Source organism: Dendropsophus ebraccatus, chromosome 1 (assembly GCF_027789765.1).
Source record: "Dendropsophus ebraccatus isolate aDenEbr1 chromosome 1, aDenEbr1.pat, whole genome shotgun sequence".
NCBI classification, from domain to species: domain Eukaryota; kingdom Metazoa; phylum Chordata; class Amphibia; order Anura; family Hylidae; genus Dendropsophus; species Dendropsophus ebraccatus.
In genome coordinates, this window is record NC_091454.1 from 47,128,300 (window position 1) to 47,148,083 (window position 19,784).

The following is a 19,784-nucleotide window of genomic DNA, read 5'->3' on the forward strand; positions in this document are numbered from 1 at the left end:
AACTGTGTCCCTGCTTTCCCAGATGCATCCAGAGGTGTTTGCATCACTTTCTTAAGATTTTATTTGTTATTTTTAGTTGAACCAGATTTCAAAGTAAATGACCGTATGTTTTGAGCCGCATGTCTATTTTTTCCCACGGCCGGAGTTTCATCCGCACATTTACAGCCGCATAAAAAATACAGCCGCACAGTTACATAGTGTGAACCTAGCCTTATAGAGCAGAATTATTTCTCCCGTTGTATTTTATTGACCATCAAGTCAATGAAATAGCAAAATGGTGCAAATGATTTGTGTACCCCAAATCTTGGCTAGATCTCAGCACAGTGCTCCACATTTAGATGCTAAGTAGAATTATTTTTTCCCCTCGTAGTTCCTCTTTAATGGTGCGTTCACACCTACAGTATCTGCAGCTGATTTTCTGCAGCAGATTTCATTTAAATAACTGAACACAGCATCAAATCTGCTGCAGATCTGCTGCAGATCCTGTAGGTGTGAACGCACCCTAAAGCTGATTTTACATGCAGCATGTGAAAATTCCACTTCTTTTTTATGATATTATAGGAAAAATATAAAATGCAGCATGCTTTGGGTAAAAGATTTTGTTTTCTTAGGCTTCTCTATAGAAAAAAAAACACTTGCTTTGTTTTAACAAAATAATCTAAATGGGGTTTGCAGAAATCCATCCACCTTCAAATTGATTTCTATCTGGAAAAATAACTGCAACTGTTACACGTGAAAATACCTATAGTATATACAATTTGTAAAATTGTGCCCAAAGGTACAAATACTATTACAATTAAAGGAGAACTCTGGGTTGGGAGGGAGAATGAAAGTTGCTGACTGACTTAGTGGGCCTAGCACGTGATGTCCCAGGTCCCCACTCAGAAGTGGATGGGGGTGGGGGACCGCAGCTGAGGGATACCGGCACCAGTGTTGGAGAGTGTTGGTGAGGTGACAGTATGATACTTCTTTCATCCTCCCCCTCCCCAGCACTTTGCCAAAAGTCACCCCAGCCCAGAGTTCTCCTTTAAAGGGGTTATTCAGCCTTTAAAAACTAATGGCCTATCATCCGAATAGGCCATGAATATTGGATTGACAGGATTTTGATTCCCCTCACCTCCACCGATTAGCTGTTTAAAAGCGGCTCTGTAATGTTTATGTGGCCTTGTAAATGGACAAAGCAGTTCCTTGCACTACTGCTTCCCATATAATGGTGATTCAAACAGTTGTTTGGACCTAGAAGGCTGGATAACCCTTACAGTATCAATGTGACTAATTAATGATAGAAGGTAAATGCATCCACTAGCCGCCCCCCCCCCCTTAATTGAACTTACATGAAAATGACTAGAGTCATTTGTATCTGCAGATTTTACAATACTAAATAAAGAAGTACAACTATTGTTTGGTAAAAACAACTGTGTTTAATAGTGGTGTTCTTTTTTACCACACTAGGTCAGTGGGGACTGCCTTCCATTACCATTGCTGGTGTTTTAGGAATGTTCAGTGCCACACTAGCTGGAATTATTGAATCTATGGGTGATTATTATGCTTGTGCAAGGTTATCAGGAGCACCCCCTCCACCTGTCCATGCTATTAATCGGTATGTATAAGCTTAATAGAAATTAGTTCAACATTCTATCACTGCTATTTTATTAACATGACCAGTCAGTGTGAGTAAGCAACTTTTTTTTTTTAATTCTTTGCATTCCAAAGCCTTTTTTTTATCATATGTATTTTTGGCACCATTTTGGTATATATATATATATATATATATATATATATATATATATATATATATATATATATATATATACTTTTTAATGTAAAAAATGGAAAGTAAAATTAATGTAAAACTTCCCCCAGCAATTCTGCCATTGTTTTTTGAGTTTTGCGTTTACAGTATTTATTTTCTCCCTCTGCCTGGAGAAAGAAAGGTTTAATCCCAGGTGGACAAGCATTCTTTATTAACAAAAAACAGCACATATATGACACGTTTCAGAGACATGTGTCCTCTTCATCAGATAAGTAATAGTGCACTATTACTCATCTGATGAAGAGGACACATGTCTTCGAAACGCGAAATATCTGTGCTGTTTTTTGTTAATAAATTCCTTTAATTCAAGTTATTAGCTACCTTCTTTTGGGGACAGCCCTGACCTAGAGTATCACGCTATTTGTTTTTTTACTCATACATTTATTGTTTCCACGGCCCCATAATTTTGGGAGTATCCCGTGTTTTTTGGTACAGTCAGCTTGGCAGTCCGGAGAGGGAGTAGTTCCTCACTGATGGAATTAACATCATTAGACCATGGATTCGGATGTGTACCCCAGCTAGGGGTGTTATGCATTAAGCCAAAGTGGCTTTCAGGTGAGCACCTTTTCACCGTTCCCTTATTTCTGGTGTATTGAGGTATCACAGGTTTTTCCCCCTTTTTTTCCCTTTTCTTTACCATGAGAACAGTGAATCTGTGGACTAGACTACCTCAGGATCTGGTCACAGCAGAAACAGTGAAGGGCTTCAAAACAGGTCTAGACAAGTAGTATGTAATTATGCAACATATCGGATACACCAAGAATATACAAACAGGTTTCTTTGACACATGTGATGTCTGTATTTGGGAAAAGCACAAGGCTATTACATCAGAAGGCAGGGCTGTCATTCTCCCTTTGAGGTCCCACCTCAGCACTTCTTCACTCTTTGTCAGTCACCACTGTTAGGGTCTGTTCACACATACAGTTTTGCAGCGAGATTCGCTACGAGTCAAGGTCCTGGCAGGTCCCAGTACTACATACACATATACATTACATACTCTTTCAGACACACTGATTGGCTGGACGGGAGAGTAGGACGCCGGGATCCCATGCAGGAAGAAGAGGCAATGTGTACACAGACAGCAGAGCGGGAGCCGAGCGGCAGCAGAAGGGGTTAAGGGGGTGGCTGCATTACATACTCGCAGCGGTCTTTCTGTTGCGATTATGTAGTACTGGGACCTGCCAGGACCTTGACTCGTAGCGGATTTTGGCTGCGAGTCTGTATATGTGAACAGACCCTTAATCCTCAAGCTGCCAGCTTCAACTAACTGCCCAACTTAATGTGTTTCAAAAGACTAAAACAAGAAATGATGACATCATTCACTCTGTAGTATATATTATATACCCTTGTGTTGGAAATCTATAAGCGTACCTCACACTTGTTGTAGACAAAACTTACATAAACAAAAGCATTATTTTACATGTTGCTGACCGATAAGAGAACTTCTCCTAATTAAACAAATGGTTTGTTAGAAACAATCTCAGACTCACTGGGCGTTTTTCTGGCTGAACAGAGACAACTTCATATAGCATCACACTGCTATCTATGATTTTGGCAGAATGCCCTATTAAACATGCACACTGGAGAAGCATAAACTCTATGATCAAGGACAATTCCCAAAATGTGCAGCTTTATGGCCGCTATTCTGCCCCTGTTTAGTAAAAACCCTTCTCAGTCACGCTAAATGGTAAATACCAATAAATGAAACAGATTCTCAGTCACCCCAGTCTCTTCCTCATCATATTAACACATTATCACCTTATTACATTGTTATACTATTTACATGTTACATGTATGTCTATGAAGGTTTTTGTGTCAAAAAGCTTTTTTTTAACAACCGTCTGTTTGCAACTTTTGGTCGCTGACCACCTTTCATGTGAAAAATGTGTGTGGCTTATAGGCAAGTTTTATTTATTGTGTCAGTATTTCATTATGTCTCTCTGACACTTTACTTTTTACATACATTTGGGCACAAATCTACACTAGCTTTGGGCAAATTTATTACAAAGTGTAAATTAAATTATAAATTATATGCTGGCTACATAGAAACCTCTATAGATTCCTGTGCACAGCACCATTCTGTTACCGAGCACCGTCCGGGCACAAAGCACTGGGGATGGGTCTGCCACCCCCCAGTGTGACGAAACCCCCTGCCCTCTGTGACGCAGTTCCATCAGAATCAATGCAGCTGTGTCACAGAGGGGAGGGAAGATAGTCACACTGAGGGCCGGCCGGTCAAAAAAAGGACTGTGCCACTGGCATCCCTGTGCTCCAGTTTGTTTATGTAAAAAGTGATGTATCTACAGTAGTTGTACATTTGCTTTAATTTTATAGTTTTATAGTAGTATGTGTTACAACTTTGATAATAACTATTAGAAGCAGGCTTCATAAATAGAGTATTGTGATTGTAGTCCACTATAAAATGTAAAAAAAGATTTTTTGCCTTCCAGAGGAATATGTATTGAAGGATTTAGCTGTGTTATTGCTGGATTGCTTGGAACTGGAAATGGTTCTACCTCCTCAAGTCCAAACATAGGTGTTTTGGGTATTACAAAGGTGAGAATCCTGAAAAAAATGTCACATTTAGGGTACGTTCACACCTACCGCATCCGCAGCAGATTTGACGCTGGTTAGCAAGTTAGCAGCGAAATCCGCTGCGGATCCGGTACTGTGAATTTGAATGGGTCCCATACATGCAGCGGATCCGCTGCGTGTATGGGACTCGGCCCCTTTAACCCCCGGGCCGCCGGCCGAAAACCTGCTCACCGGCAGCTCACAGCCCAGGCCCCCCGTCCACCCGCCCCACCGGCCGCCTCGAGCATACATTACCAGCTCGGCGCCGGTGCGTGTATGGGACCCATTCAAATTCACAGTACTGGATCCGCAGCGGATTTTGCTGCTAACTCGCAGCGTCAAATCTGCTGCGGATCTTAAAGCATTACTGTCATTTAACTAAACCTTTGACCTGTTGCATAGACATGTCAAAAAGTTAGATTGATCAGAATGTCAGTGCTGAGACCCCCTCCAATCATTAAAGCGTAACTGTCATAATTTTTTTTATTGCAGAAATCAGTAGTATAAGCGATTTTAAGAAACTCTGTAATAGGTTTTATCAGCCAAAAAAGCCTCTTTCTGTACTCAAGAAGCAATCTCCCAGCCTCCCCCCCTGACTTCTTATCTGTGCATTATCAGGCAAATACGTCTTCATTACAGAGAAGCCAGTGAAGACGGGTTCTGCTCTCTCCATTCTATCCTTATGGAGGGGGGAGGGGCTGAGGGAGATGAGGGAGCAGGAAGAGGTGACATGAAGGTCAGCTGTTTGTAGACTCTCTGGGCACCTAAATCGCAGGATTCTGGGATCAGAAAGGTCAGTGCTTATCTATGAACTTACTGAGAGAAGATTGCAGGGTGTTGTGCTGTGCAAGACTGCTCCGTGCTCAGTCACTCCTAACAGCCCCTCCCCTCTCCATAGCCACATAATGGAGACAGAAATCCTGCTTCTTCTGAAATGAGGCTGGGAGATTGCTTTTTCAGTCCAGAAGGAAACTCTTTTGGTTTATAAAACCTATTACAGAGTTTCTTAAAATCGCTTGAACTGTTGATATTTAATGTTTAAAAATAAATGGCCCTGAAATGACAGTTTTGCTTTAAATATAGGGCTTCACTGAGTGCCTCACTCTCTGGTTTGGCACTCAATCTTATTGCAGGAGATGGTCTCCATGATAACACTCAGTGGTGTAAGAGATGCACTATATAGAAATTTCCAGGTGGACACGGTCTGGTCTGTTTCACCCCCAAAGTTCACTAGAGCTACAGCACCAAAAGTTGTTGATTCATCTACAGTACTCATTGTCCATTATAAGTTAATCGGATCAAACAGCGCACCAGGGAGTGAAGCACATAGCCACACACTTCTCCCAACTTTATCTAAGGATCAGTCTTGAGAGCCCCCACTGAGAGTTTTGGCGTGTCTGTGTGACATATTAAAAGTTTATTTAAATGGCAGTTATACTTTAACAATTGTGGCAAAAAAAATAAAAATAATGATCAAAGGAGTTGTGGTACGATAACATAAAACCGCCATACTAACTTGTATACATTAACAGTTAGAGACACACAAGAAAAATGTGACTGCATTTAATAACATTTAGTTCAGGGTAAATATGCTATTTCTCACTGTGATGTAATCTGCTGTCAGCAGGGGGTTGTCTGGGGACATCTGTCTTTAGTAATAGCTAGATCAGGACACATTACAGGTAAAACAGGGTCTACCATGTGCATGTACTTCACTATGTTTAGTCCAGTGCCAGTCTGTTCTCCAGTGCTACTGTATATCATGGGATAGCAGAGAGGAGTATGTACTGTGCTGTGATTGGCCAGAGAAATAAGAGAAAGGAAGCCTATGTATATGTATGTATATCACTGATAAACAGCTCTGGTCCTGACCCCTAAAATGTGGATATTTAGAAATAGCTGGGCACCATGGAGGATGCTTTTAATAGCTCAATAACAGCAGGAGTGGGAGCTTCACCACTCTGAAAGGTTAGTTTATCAAAAATATGGAGGGTTTTAAAAATCCATTGAAAAAACAAGTACTCTGAATTAAACCTGAAGTACTCTGAATATAAAAAATACACTATTTAAAGATTTTAGAGGAGAGGGATTGTTATTTACGCAATTACATGTGAAGTACAACTGACATGTTTGTCATACAGGTCTATAGTATAACAACAGTATAATTTTTTTTCCAGTTTTTTTGTTTTACAACTTAGTTTCGTTGTCTAAGGAGCCGTTTGAGGACCCATTTTCCTAGTAATTGCTTTCTCAGTACACTACTTTCCTTATACATTGTCAAATTGCTGATCTCATATTACATCATGCCAATGGCAAGGTGTAAGAGCGATCTTATTACTGGAGCCATAGAGAGATTCAGAAAACCACTGGTTGCTATCAAAATGCATGGGTAACCCTTGCATTGTGGGTATGGATGAGGCCTGAGTGGACTGTCACAAGGCTTCTTACCACAATAGTTACTCATGTTGCTATTGACAACAGCATCTGGGTGTTAAATGACCAGGATCAGCACAAATGCCAATGATAGTCACTGATGGCAAATGCCAGCTGTTGATAGCAGCCATCTCCCGCTGCATATGGAGCAGGATCCATCCTCCCCTAGCACATATCTACTGTATTTGCAAGGGATTAAAAGAGATTGATGCAGCCTTAGATTTCGGGGCACTGGGTTCCTATAAAAAATCTGTAACAAGACCCCCAAGAGGTTTTAGGTCACAGCACAAAGCATGAACATAGCCCCTCAGTCTGCATATATTTATGCTGTCATGTGGGAGTTACATTACACAAGTACTTTTAATGGTTGTAGTATATAGTTTAACTTCACATTGATAGCATCATTTATTGCAGAAATATTTAAAGTTTATGTATATTGTACTCTGGGTTATTATAAAGGCTGTATGAAGCTGTGTGTAATGTTCTGCTTTTTGTTAATTACATTCCTATTAGGTCGGCAGCAGAAGAGTTGTGCAGTATGGTGCTGGGATCATGTTCATTTTGGGGACAATTGGAAAATTTACTGCTCTGTTTGCTTCTATTCCAGACCCTATACTTGGAGGAATGTTCTGTGCATTGTTTGGTAAGAACAAAAGCTAATGACAAGCTCTGTATCTCTGTCCAACCTAGAATAGATATAGCAATGTACACAGAAAGACAAAAAACTATTTTGAGGCCATGAAAACAATTCTTAGGGGTGAGCAAACAACATTTCACCGAAGAGATAGTCATGGAAATATCATGTTTATTTAAGAATAGGTCACAAATCCAATTTCAGTAGACGGAGGATAAACATACACTGAGCACATAGTGGTTTGCACTTTCAACATTGTTGAGACATATCAGATGTCACTTATGTTCTGAAGTGTTAAAGCTGATTTGTTATTACCCTATACTTCTCTATCTAGCTTAGTGAAACTGCCTTTATAATACGCAGATTAATATTTTTTATATTTTACAAAAATTGTTTGTTCCCAGGTGTATTTTCCTAGTTGTTAATTGCTTTGTGTAATAAAAGGCAACGATCAGCCAACATGCACGATGTCTTTGTTGTCTTCTGTTGTCATTAGAGATGAGCGAACCTCAAGCATGCTCGAGTCTATCCGAACCCAATCGTTCGGCATTTGATTAGCGGTGGCTGCTGAAGTTGGATAAAGCTCTAAGGTTGTCTGGAAAACATGGATACAGCCAATGACTATATCCATGTTTTCCACAAAGCCTTAGGGCTTTATCTAACTTCAGCAGCCACCGCTAATGAAATGCCGAAAGTTTGGGTTCAGATAGACTCGAGCATGCTCCAGGTTCGCTCATCTCTAGTTGCCATTCAACATGTTTAAAGACAAACGACTAGGATAGCAATGATCTGCTGCTGCCACTTTCTCCTATGGGGTCCCTGAACGAACAATAGTCCAGGGGGCTCGTCCTGCAACTCCTGACCTCCCCCTGCACTTACCAGCTCGCAGTCGGCGAGTGTAATAGCGCTGGCAGCGAGGAGAAAGTGAGTGCTGACCTGACAAGTCAGCGCTTGCTTGCTCCCCTTGATTGCCCCATGTAATAGGAGCTTAAGAGTATTTGTGAAATATTTAGTGCTGAGTATAGACTTCTGTCCAGAATTGTTTAGAACTTTCTGGGACTGTCTAAAAGTTTCTAGAACTTTCTGGGACTATATTACAAATGGGACAAACTAACCAATTCCTATTCCAAGAATACAGTGATACAAAGCATTTTTTATAAATAAAAGGTTTTGTTTTTTTAAGAGTAGTAAAACATAAAACTAAATTTGGTCTCTAAAAAGTTGTCTGGTTTTGCAATAAACTAAATTGTGAAACTTGTCCCCCCCCAAAATAAACCTCTTAAATGGTCTTTAGACCCTTCAAGACCGAGACAATTGATGTACGGATGTCTGCGTCAAATTAACACAATCTTCCTCCCCGTCTTCTAGGAGCCATAGCGCTCTTATTTTTCCACCTACAGAGCTGGTCGGGGTGTCATTTTTGCGCCATGGTCTCTAGTTTTTATTAATATCATATTGGTGTAACAGAAAAATTTTCATTGCTTTTTATCAGCAATCCTGGTGGTTTTTTTTTCCATTTACGCCGTTCACAAGGCCGGAACAATAATGTTATATTTTAATAGATCGTACAATTCTGCACGCTATGATATATGTTTATTATTTATTTATTTTTATATTTTTATAATGGGCAAGAGATATATTAAACTTTTATTGGGGGGGTTTATAAGGGTTTTTCAATACTTTTAGAACACTTTTTAAACACTTTTTAAACAATAGATTGCATATACTGATCTATGCTATGCCATAGCATAGCATAGATCAGTGTAATCGGCGATCTGTGCATAGAGCCTCCCTGAGAGCAGACTCTATACATAGATGGAGGTAAGTGACCAACCCTCCCCGTCGATCAGTCAGTGACAGGAGCTTGTCCTCTCACTGAATACCTTAGTAATGGACCTCTCTGCTGTCAATCATCCCCTCCAAGCGTGCGGACAGGCAGAGAGCAGTGACACGGGCATGGAGCTGCCCAGATGACTACCTCTCCGCCTTTGCCTGTGGCGCGCTCAAGTGATTAAACTCATTTTTCTCCGGTATAAAGCTCCTGCAGCAGCTGGACCTATGTTCCGTGGCTGCTGCAGGAGCTTAATACAATGCTCCAGGGTTCCCTTTAAGGGGGACCACAGCTGCCTGTCAATATCCTTGTCTCCTGGGGCACTAATGTGTGCGGGACCGCTCGCTCTCACTGCAGCGGTCCTGTACACATCAAAGCCCGTCACAGTCAGGAAAGTACATAGACGGTCCTGCTGCATGGGGTATGTGCAGCAGGAACGTATATGTATGTATTGCTGACGTGAAGAGGTTAAAAATAAAAGTTATGGCTCTAAAAAGGCAAAAGGAAACTTTGTATAAGAAACCTTTGGTTTCAATAGGGTATATTGTATTACATATGGAAGAAAAACGTTTGTCATATGCTCTTTTGGTATAAGATGGTATTAGAATTTTTGCATTTTATAAGGCAAAGAAAACATATATTTATTATTAATTTGTCTATTATTTTAGGTATGATTACAGCTATTGGCCTGTCTAATCTACAATTTGTTGACATGAATTCATCTAGAAACTTATTCGTGTTGGGATTTTCACTGTTTTTTGGACTAGTTCTTCCAAACTTTTTGGACTCAAATCCCGATTATATTAAAACAGGTGAGAGATATAATTATACTGTTGCATGGTTACTATGGTTAAAAAAAACACATGTCGAACAAGATCAACAAAGGCAGGGTAGAATGCATGTGTATGGGTGGGTAATGATTCTATTTGATTCTATATGTCAACATACACATTAAAGCCCTCATGCTTATATACATTCATATTTTATGGTAAAGAAGGCCTGTCACCTCAAACTCGAACCTTTCTTTCCCCTTATCTTTTAGGGGTTGTTTTTTCTTTTTACTTAGAACAGCGTTTCATATTTTTATATGGACCATTAATAAACTGAAATATTGAGTTGATTCTGTTCCCCTTTAAAGCGTAACTGTCATGTTTTTTTTTTATTGCAGAAATCAGTAGTATAAGCGATTTTAAGAAACTCTGTAATAGGTTTCATCAGCCAAAAAAGCCTCTTTCTGTACTCAAGAAGCAATCTCCCAGCCTCCCCCCCTGACTTCTTATCTGTGCATTATCAGGCAAACACGTCTTCATTACAGAGAAGCCAGTGAAGACGGGCTCTGCTCTCTCCATTGTAAGCCTATGAAGGGGGGAGGGGCTGAGGGAGATGAGGGAGCAGGAAGATGTGACATGAAGGTCAGCTGTTTGTAGACTCTCTGGGTACCTAAACCGCAGGATTCTGGGGTCAGAAAGGTCAGTGCTTATCTATGAACTTACTGAGGGAAGATTGCAGGGTGTTGTGCTGTGCAGGACTGCTCCGTGCTCAGTCACTCCTAACAACCCCTCCCCTCTCCATAGCCACATAATGGAGACAGAAATCCTGCTTCATTTGATGTGAGGGGGGAGGCTGGGAGATTGCTTTTTCAGTACAGAAGGAAACTCTTTTAGTACATAAAACCTATTACAGAGTTTCTTAAAATCGCTTGTACTGTTGATATTTAATGTTTTCAGAAAAATGACCCTGAAATGACAGTTACGCTTTAAGACCCCAATACACTTATATTTGCTGGACTTGCTGCTTGCATCAGTTTAAAGTATATGGGCTCTCAAGAGACATCCTCCTAAATTCTAAACCGTGCACAACAAGGATAAATATACTTATACTATACTATATTTAGACTCTATATTCAGGTGTTTGCACCATATTTTGTTTTATGGCACTTAAGCCAAACTCTCCACCTATTTGCATTGTCTTTTGATGGTATTCCAGACTGAATGAGGAAGGCAAACTCTACTATGGGCCAGTATCACAAGCATTCATTAGAAAGGAAGTTAATTCACTTTATAAGTTAATAGTTATTGGACCAGTTTATGTTGTTATAGTTAGATTGGTATTGAACTGTGTGTTTTAAGATCAGCACAAGTTCAGATTCATGTTGGCTCCCATAGTGTACATCTGCAGACCGCCTTGATGTGCAACTGTACTGCTGGCCTGGCAGACTTGTTTAACGTGACATTGTATACATTTATTCAAGGTCTTCTTAACTGCTCCTTTTTTATTTTATAGGCACATATAACTAAAAGTTAAGTTTTATACAATTATGGTGGGTGAGAACATAAGGGTTTAGTTTACTCAAGTGGTAAAAGTGGATGTTCAACATAAGGTGCACAAAACCTGAGTTCATAATACAAATTCTTCCAACTTACAATTTACGATTTTTATGATTACAATTTTTTTCATACTTATATAGTATCTGACAAGTTGAGTTGCTGATAAGGGCAATCCAATTCTAACCTTTTAAGAAATTCTACACATAATTTAAATCTTGTGTGTGATACTAAAGTAAAACCTGGATCTTCAGCTAGAAAGAAATTGGCTTTCTCTGTCCAGTTTCTGTCATTCTGCAGTGTGCAGACATAGCTGTTGTGGAATTAATGAAGCACAGAATATAAATGAGAACAAGACACTTCAAGATAAAAGATTTTACACCTTCTCTAACACTAATGATTAAATGCTGACAGGTTTACCAGAGTTGGATCAGATACTGACTGTGCTTCTAACTACTGAAATGTTTGTCGGAGGCTGCATAGCATTTTTCCTGGACAATACCATACCAGGTAATGTATATTAGTAAACTACATACAGTAAAACATAACAATGCCCATGAATAATATTCATCCAGGCCTTAAAGGGGTTATCCAGTGATTTTTTTTTCTTTCAGATCAACTGGTGTCAGAAAGTTATATAGATTTGTAATTTACTTCTATTTAAAAGTCTCAAGTCTCCCCATACTTATTAGCTACTATATGTCCTGCAGGAAGTGTTGTTTTATTTACATTCAGACACAGTGCTTTAAGTAATGTGTGGTTTCATATGCAGACATTTAGAATTAAAGGGAATCTTAATTTTGCTAATCTTGTACTCATTTAGAGTTAGGGAAGTATTTTGATGGCAGCCCTCAAAAGTACTCAAAAGTAAAATGAAATATAAAATGGAATTAAACTAGAGGACCTAAATATAATTATGAAACTGGATAATAATGGCAAAACCAGATTTAGTACATGCTCAAAATGTAAATAACCTAACAAGGGACCAACAGTCACCACTATCCATAAGCATCAAATTCAATACATATAACCTACAACTATAAAAAATGCTGGACAAAGAAATCACCATTTGCAAATGAATACTTTTTATTATTCTATTATTATATATTAAAACAAATTGAATTAAAACCATTTAAAAAGGGAAGCAAAAACTATACATTACATACATCAGATGGTTTACAAGGCTGAACAAACAATGGTATGTCAGTTGACTCCCGGAGGCACAGAAAGTGTAGTAGTGCAAGTAAACTAAGGACTCATAAAGTGCTTGAATGACCTATGTATACATTGCTGCAAGTGCAGATTAAAGTGCAAAATCACATGTGCTATATTAGGCTACAAAGCAAAAAATAAAATAAAAAACAAGTAATACTTAAGCCTCCGGGTCCAAAATGTAAACTGCCAAGTGTCGCCACTCACCCGACGCCGCGTTTTTGCTTCCCTTTTTAAATGGTTTCAATTCAATTTGTTTTGATATATAATAATAAAGTATTCATTTGTAAACGGTGATTTCTTTGTCCAGCATTTTTTATAGTTGTAGGTTATACATGCTCAAAATGTGCATTAAGGATGAAGGTAATTTTCTTACCTTGATCCTCAGTGCTTTTTTTGGAAACCTTGTAGTTTATTAGATATGTAAATGAGGAAATTGGTGCTTTGGAGGCGGGACTACCACCTTCAGTGCACCAATCTCCCCCAGCCAGCGCCCCTAATGAGTAATTATCCTGAGTTCTGGGGTGATGAGTGAAGGAATAATGTCACTGCAGAGCACCACCCAATATTCATTAAGAGGGGTGGGCTTGCTGGTATGGATCATTGCACTGGAGGGTGGTAGTCCCACCCCCAGTGCACCAAGACCTCTCCTTTACATATAAGCTACAAAGTTCCTTAAAACAGTGAGAAGGATGAAGGTAAGAAAATTACCTTCATCCTCAGACCCTTTACAAATGTATTGATCCTATTAGGCATAATTGATTACTGTACTATATTCCATTGATATATTAATGTTTTCTAAATATTTTCTACAGGTTCAGAAAAAGAACGAGGATTGGTGCAATGGAAGCAAGGAGCAAATGCCAATAGTGACACATGTGCTGACCTAAAAACGTATGATTTTCCTTGTGGGATGAAATTAGTTAAGAAAGTAAAGTGCTTTAGATGGCTGCCTATATGTCCAGTTTTTAAAGGATTCAAAGCTGCTGCTCAAAAAGAGACAACCAAAGAGATAGTAAATCATGATCTGGAAAGCAATTCGTTTTCGACAAAAATATAATATATGATATAATCCAAAACTTGTACGCCCTCAGAGATGGAATATCGTAATATCTGTTGAAGTCAGTATTGCAATGTTGAGTAAAACTCAAAAATAAATATTTTGTAAAATGGACCCATTTGGGTTCAATATTGTATCCACATGTTCTTTTATATCCTGTATTTCCAAATATGTGTTTTTAGTGGTATTTACATTGTAAGGGCTAGTTCACACAGAGCAAAAGCAGCTGAATTTCTGCGCTGAATCAGCGCTGAAATTTCAGCCGTTAAAATAGATGCAGAGCTAATATCCATTGTGTTGAATGGAAATTCTGCTCTGCAGTTCACACGGTGGAATTTTCGCACTGAACTAATCCGCTTTCCGCCAGAAGAATGAACATGTTTATTCTTCAGCTAGCAGACGCCTATACAAACCAATGGGGCTCTGATTTTCTGTTTCAGCGTGGAATACGCGCGTATTCACCGCAGAATACAAGCGTAATACAAGCGGAAATTACGCGCTGAATCAGCGCGGAAATGGGGAAAAAAGGGGGGGGGGAGGATTCTAGTATATATGCTGGTATAGTCTAGTTTACTCGCCAAATGCTCGCTGAATTTCAGCGCTGAATGCATGCGGATTCAGCGCAGATTCCTCGAGTATTCCGCGCTGAATTTGTCAAGAGCTGATTACGAGCTGAACACTTTCCTAGCGGAATACGCAGGGATTCTGCTTACATTCTGCTTATATTCTGCTCGGAATTCAGCGTCAGTTGATTTCAGGCGGAAATATTTCCTTGCGTAATCCGCCCCTTTTGCTCTGTGTGAACGTAGCCTAAGTGTCCATAGTCTGCAGAACAACCCCTGCTGCATGCTTTGGAATAGGCAGACAGAGGTACTAACTATATTTTACTAAACTATATCTTTTTATGAAGTCATGGCTAAGTCCTCATTCATATTTGGAGAACTCTGTGCTCTTCCAGCTGTTTCCATCTCTATTCATCTGCCATGTACAGCGCCCATTCTCCATAACTATACATGTTGAATGTATGTCAACGATAAAGGGACATAAAGAGACATCTCTGACAGGAAGGTTCTGGTATGTTAAAGTTCAACATGGCTGATATTATTTTCCTTTTACAGCAGTCAGGGTATACCATTACATGAGGCTGCTGATAATGTCTCAGGGGTCCACCAAGTAGTAGGGCCCATCGGGGGATTCCCCTGCTCCCCTTTATTGGCTTTTATGTGGACTAAGAAGCCTGCAAGAAAAATACAAATGCCTTGAGGATTTTTATGCTAAAATAATTGCCATTCAGTCTGATCTGTATGGACAAATCTGGACGTGTCTAGAGCTGTCTTCTTCAGTATCCGGAGCTTGTAAAAAATGATTACTTATCCTATTTAGTCTGCCAAATGACCGAAGATGGTTTATTTTTAGAACTTTGGACATTCTGAGCCAGTTGTGATGTAATATGGTGTCCAAGTATTGTATTGCCCCCCCCCCCCCCAAAAAAAAAAGTTATACAAATTACCAATATACACTTATTACGGGAAATGCTTATAAAGTGCTTTTTTTTCCTGTACTTACTACTGCATCAAGGCTTCACTTACTGGATAAAATGGTGATGTCACGACCCAACTCCCAGAACTGTGCGGGCTGTGACTGCTGGAGAGGATGATGGCAGAGGGACACTGAGGAACACAGGGCACTGGAGGGACACTGAGCATCCCTCTGCCATCATCCTCCCCAGCAGCCACAGCTGCACAGCTCTGGGAGTCGGGTCGTGACATCACCATGTTATCCAGGAAGTGAAGCCTTGATGCAGTAGTAAGTGCAGGGAAAAAAGCACTTTGTGTGCATTTCCCGTAATAAGTGTATATTGGTGATTTGTATAACTTTTGGGGGTCAAAACAATACTTAAATAAAATTTTTCATCGGATTTCTCCTTTAAAAGTTTTTCTGATCCCCTGCAGTCACCATATTGATGCTCTATGTCTGCTGTTGGTCTCCTTTATGTGCAGACTCAAAGTCAATAGTTATGTCTTAACTTTTGAACTTATATAGAATCTCACCAAAACATCACGTCCTCTATTAAAAATTAAGGCCATAATGTTAGCTTGAGCAGAATTTAGCTGTTCTTATAATGTATCAACAAAGCCAAAAACGGCTCTCCAATCCTGATGTTTAAAATCACTCTTCTGTGGGGATAACAAGAGTAAAGTAACAGGTTTCGGTTGCGTACACCAGTATACACACGTGATCGGAGGTCCTGCGGTGAGGTCTGGGCTTCCGATCATCTCAATGGTAATCCTGGGGGCCTTTTGAAGGGTTTACCATGTATGTACCTCTACACAGCCATGCCGGAGTAATATATTTCACAGGGGGGCTATAGTACCCAGAAAGATTAGATGCCAGCCATGTGAGAGGAAGGCAGCTACCTGCTATGTGTGGCAATAAAAGCCATGTGACATTTGCTGAATTGGGGGGGGGGGGGGTCTGTGCTCCTTGAATGAATGTGTAATTGTAACTTTTACTTTACATTGCTCAGGCATTTTTGTGCTCTGGATAATCCCTTTAATTTAAACTTTCCAACTACTCATCATTTAATAATGTGATATCATTTTAATGTTATCTTAGAAACCTTGAATCAAAGATCTATAAAAGTTATGATGATTCAGAAGTTCACTTGCTGTGCCTTGAAGGTTGGAGACCTTAAAAGTTGCATCATATAAGAGTGGAATGATATTCTGTTCGTCCATGCTCTTGTTTTATTTGTCTGATGAGCACCAGAGTTGTTTTTCTGCCAGTGCTATGTTATCTTTTATTTCTAAAGCATATGGTCATATTTAAAATCATTTAGTTTATGCAGAATAAAATTTAACTCATCCTCCACAGGCCTAAATACATTTATTTCCTTTGATCTTTTTACTGCTTAATTTTACAATTATAATCCCGGTCAGATTCACTCTTTATTCTCTTACATCTTACATATTCTTAATGAATGCATCAAGTTGTTGCTCCTGAGGTTTCATTAGTTATTTCCATGTACAGAACCCTGCTTGGGTTGTTTTATCTTTCTTTCTCTTTTTTTATTCATTAGCGAACAGTTCCACTGCCATGGCTGTCCAAACCTTGCAGTATCTGTATCTTAGTATCTCTACTAATGAACTGATGTGATGAATTCTATAGATAAAATATGTGTACTCTCTTTGCCATAAACCTAAGAGGTCTATGTTTAAAGGGAATAACTCATGTATCTAGTATTAATTTAATTAAAGGGATTGTCCAGCTCTACAAAACCGTAAATGGCTGCAACTAGCATAAAAATTAGAAAATTGAGAAAAATAGTTTTACTCACCTTCCCCATTCCCTGCCATGTCTATCCCAACCATGTCCAGTTCTGGTTGAGCAGACCTTCTTGCTTTTACCTCGGTTTTAGCTCGGTTGAGGAAGGTCAACGCTATGGACGGTGATTGGTTAAGCACTTTCTGTGTGTCTAGACAATCCCTAGTCAATTTAAAGGCTATGGGCAACAACACTATTTTTCTTACTGCTCACTTGTTTTCTTAATGGAAAATTAAGTGACTCTCTAAATAGATGTAATTAAACATTTCCTATCAATTGGCTTCTTTAGAAACCCGACAGACTTACTTCTGCACCCCTCCTATTTCTCACAGTTAAAAGGAGTCAGCACCAGAGCCCTACCGACAGTGTGCTGTAGATTTTAGGCCCCTACCAAGCATGCTACCTCTTAGTAATTTGCCTGTGAAATGGATTAGGTACAATCTTGAGTCTCCTACGGTAATAAAGAGTTAAAGAGGAGTTGTGGCTCAGCACTTGCTCTACACCCTTGCACGTCTCACAGCTGCTTCCTACTCCCTCTTCATGAATAATCTCTGCTGCCTGGCTTCCTGCTCGCGCTGTCAGACGGTGTCTCTGAGATGCCTACAAATAACAGTGTTTTTCTGGGTTTGATTCCCTGATGATAATGAAATGTATTTACTGTATTTCTTTTTTCTCTACCCAAAGGGGAACTAGGGGGTTATTTACTCTCTGGGATGGCCATCTCTCAGGTCTGATATGGTTGGCACACTACAAATTGCAGTTCCATGCGGTACTTTATGTATTAACCCCTTAACGACGCATGACGGGTATACCCATCATGCGGCCCTTTAGGGGGATCAGAGAAGGCTCCCGGCATGAGCCCTCTCTGCAGCCCGCGATCCCCAGTTGCTATGTGCAGCCAGGGACTGCAGGCTGGCTAATTAACTATTCAAATGCAGCTGTTAAAGCTGACAGCTGCATTTGAATACTGTATGTGGCCTCTGTCCCTGGTGTCTAGTGGGGGATCTGCCCCTCGTGATGCGATTGTGGAGGATAGATTAACTGTAATGAGCCAGCCGGGGCTCAGCGTCGGAATGACGCTGATCCCGGCTCGGCAATCCATTTAGATGGTCTGCAGTAGACCATTATAATAGAGCACCGATCTGATGGATCATTGCTCTATTATATACACAGCATTGATCTCAATGGGAGATCAGTGTTGTGTATATAGAAGTCCCCCAGGGGGCTTCTAATTACTGATAGTGTAAAAGGTTTTATTTTTTTACGAGCCATCAATTAATATAAAAGTTATACAAGTTGCATATCGTTTTAATCGTACCGACTTGAGGAACATATATTACATGTCATTTTTTCCATAGGACACACTGCGTAAAAATTAAGCCCCCCCCCCCCAAAGAAAAAGAATTGCGTTTATTCTTCAATTTCACAGCACATATAATTTTTTTTCTGGTTTTGCAGCATATTTTATACAAAAATTCAGCCTTTCATTGCAAAGTACAATTAGTGATGCAAAAAATAAGGGCTCATGTGGGTCCGTAGGTGTTAAAAACGCTATGGCCTTATATACACAAGGAGGAAAAAACGAAAACGCAAAACCGAAAATTAGCCGGGTCTTTAAGGGTTTAACTAGCTGCAGTCAGCTTTATTCTCCCATTTACGGCAAGACAGATTACACAGCTTCCCTAACTAACCTTTTGAGCCTACTGCTCAATATCACCAATTGTACACAATGGTCTCGCCAAGCCTCTGTCTTCCTGGCTGCAGCTTCCACAGGCCTAGTGCGGCCTGTGTCCTCCCATCACCTGAGAAGCTTTGAAGTCTTTAACCCCTTCCAGCAGCAATAGGTATACAAATGTTTCAATTGCCGATGCCCTGTGCTGTTGGAACTTCTATATATGTTCCTATTGTGGGGGGTTTTAATGTGTGCAGGGCTGCTTCAGTGTGAGCAGAGCTCAAGAACTGCAATTTCATTTTTCTATGATTGTATCACTTTAACCATATAAAGTTTAGTCCTACAGCTATGTTCACACATTGTATTTAATTAGCGATATTTTTTGTGTTGCAGTAACCTGGGGTTGTTAGGTGTTGTTAGCTTGGTGGGCTTGGTGTTGGGGGTACCGACTAGCACTTGCCAAAGTGTCCAGGAGTGGTATGCCCACACCCGGTTATACGAACACTGCCTTTGTAAAGCCATAGCCATAGGCTGTATCCCAGTTTTCCAGACGGTCCTCTCGCTGTATCCACCCTCTACACGGAGGTGGAAGACAACGGGAATCATTACCTTGGCAGGTTCGGACCATCCCTATTCAGTACATAAGGGGTTAGTCTGCAGCAGGCCAGACTAATACAGAAATTTACTAATCGATCCTTTCTGTATAAAGTATACTGCAGTGATCTCTATGGGAGATCACTGCAGTAATACTGAAAGTCCCCCAGGGGGACTCAAAGTTAAAGTATAAAGTTAAAAAAAGTGTTTTTATTAGTAAAAAAAAAAAAACCCTCCCCTAATAGAAGTTTGAATCACCCCCCTTTTCACATTTTATAAATAAAACTAAATAAATAAATAAACAAACATATTT

General features: G+C 39.9%; 1 protein-coding gene across 1 annotated transcript in view; it reads left to right on the plus strand.

Moving 5' to 3' along the window:
• Positions 1-14,330, plus strand: part of SLC23A1 (solute carrier family 23 member 1) — a 44,589-nt gene extending 30,259 nt beyond the window's left edge. Inside the window, exons 9-14 of the mRNA XM_069954249.1 lie at positions 1,453-1,600; positions 4,264-4,369; positions 7,334-7,463; positions 9,954-10,097; positions 12,024-12,119; positions 13,637-14,330. Coding sequence (XP_069810350.1) covers positions 1,453-1,600; positions 4,264-4,369; positions 7,334-7,463; positions 9,954-10,097; positions 12,024-12,119; positions 13,637-13,881 — 869 coding nt within the window. The 3' untranslated portion in view covers positions 13,882-14,330. The remainder of the gene's footprint in view (positions 1-1,452; positions 1,601-4,263; positions 4,370-7,333; positions 7,464-9,953; positions 10,098-12,023; positions 12,120-13,636) is intronic.
• The last annotated feature ends 5,454 nt before the right edge of the window (positions 14,331-19,784 follow it).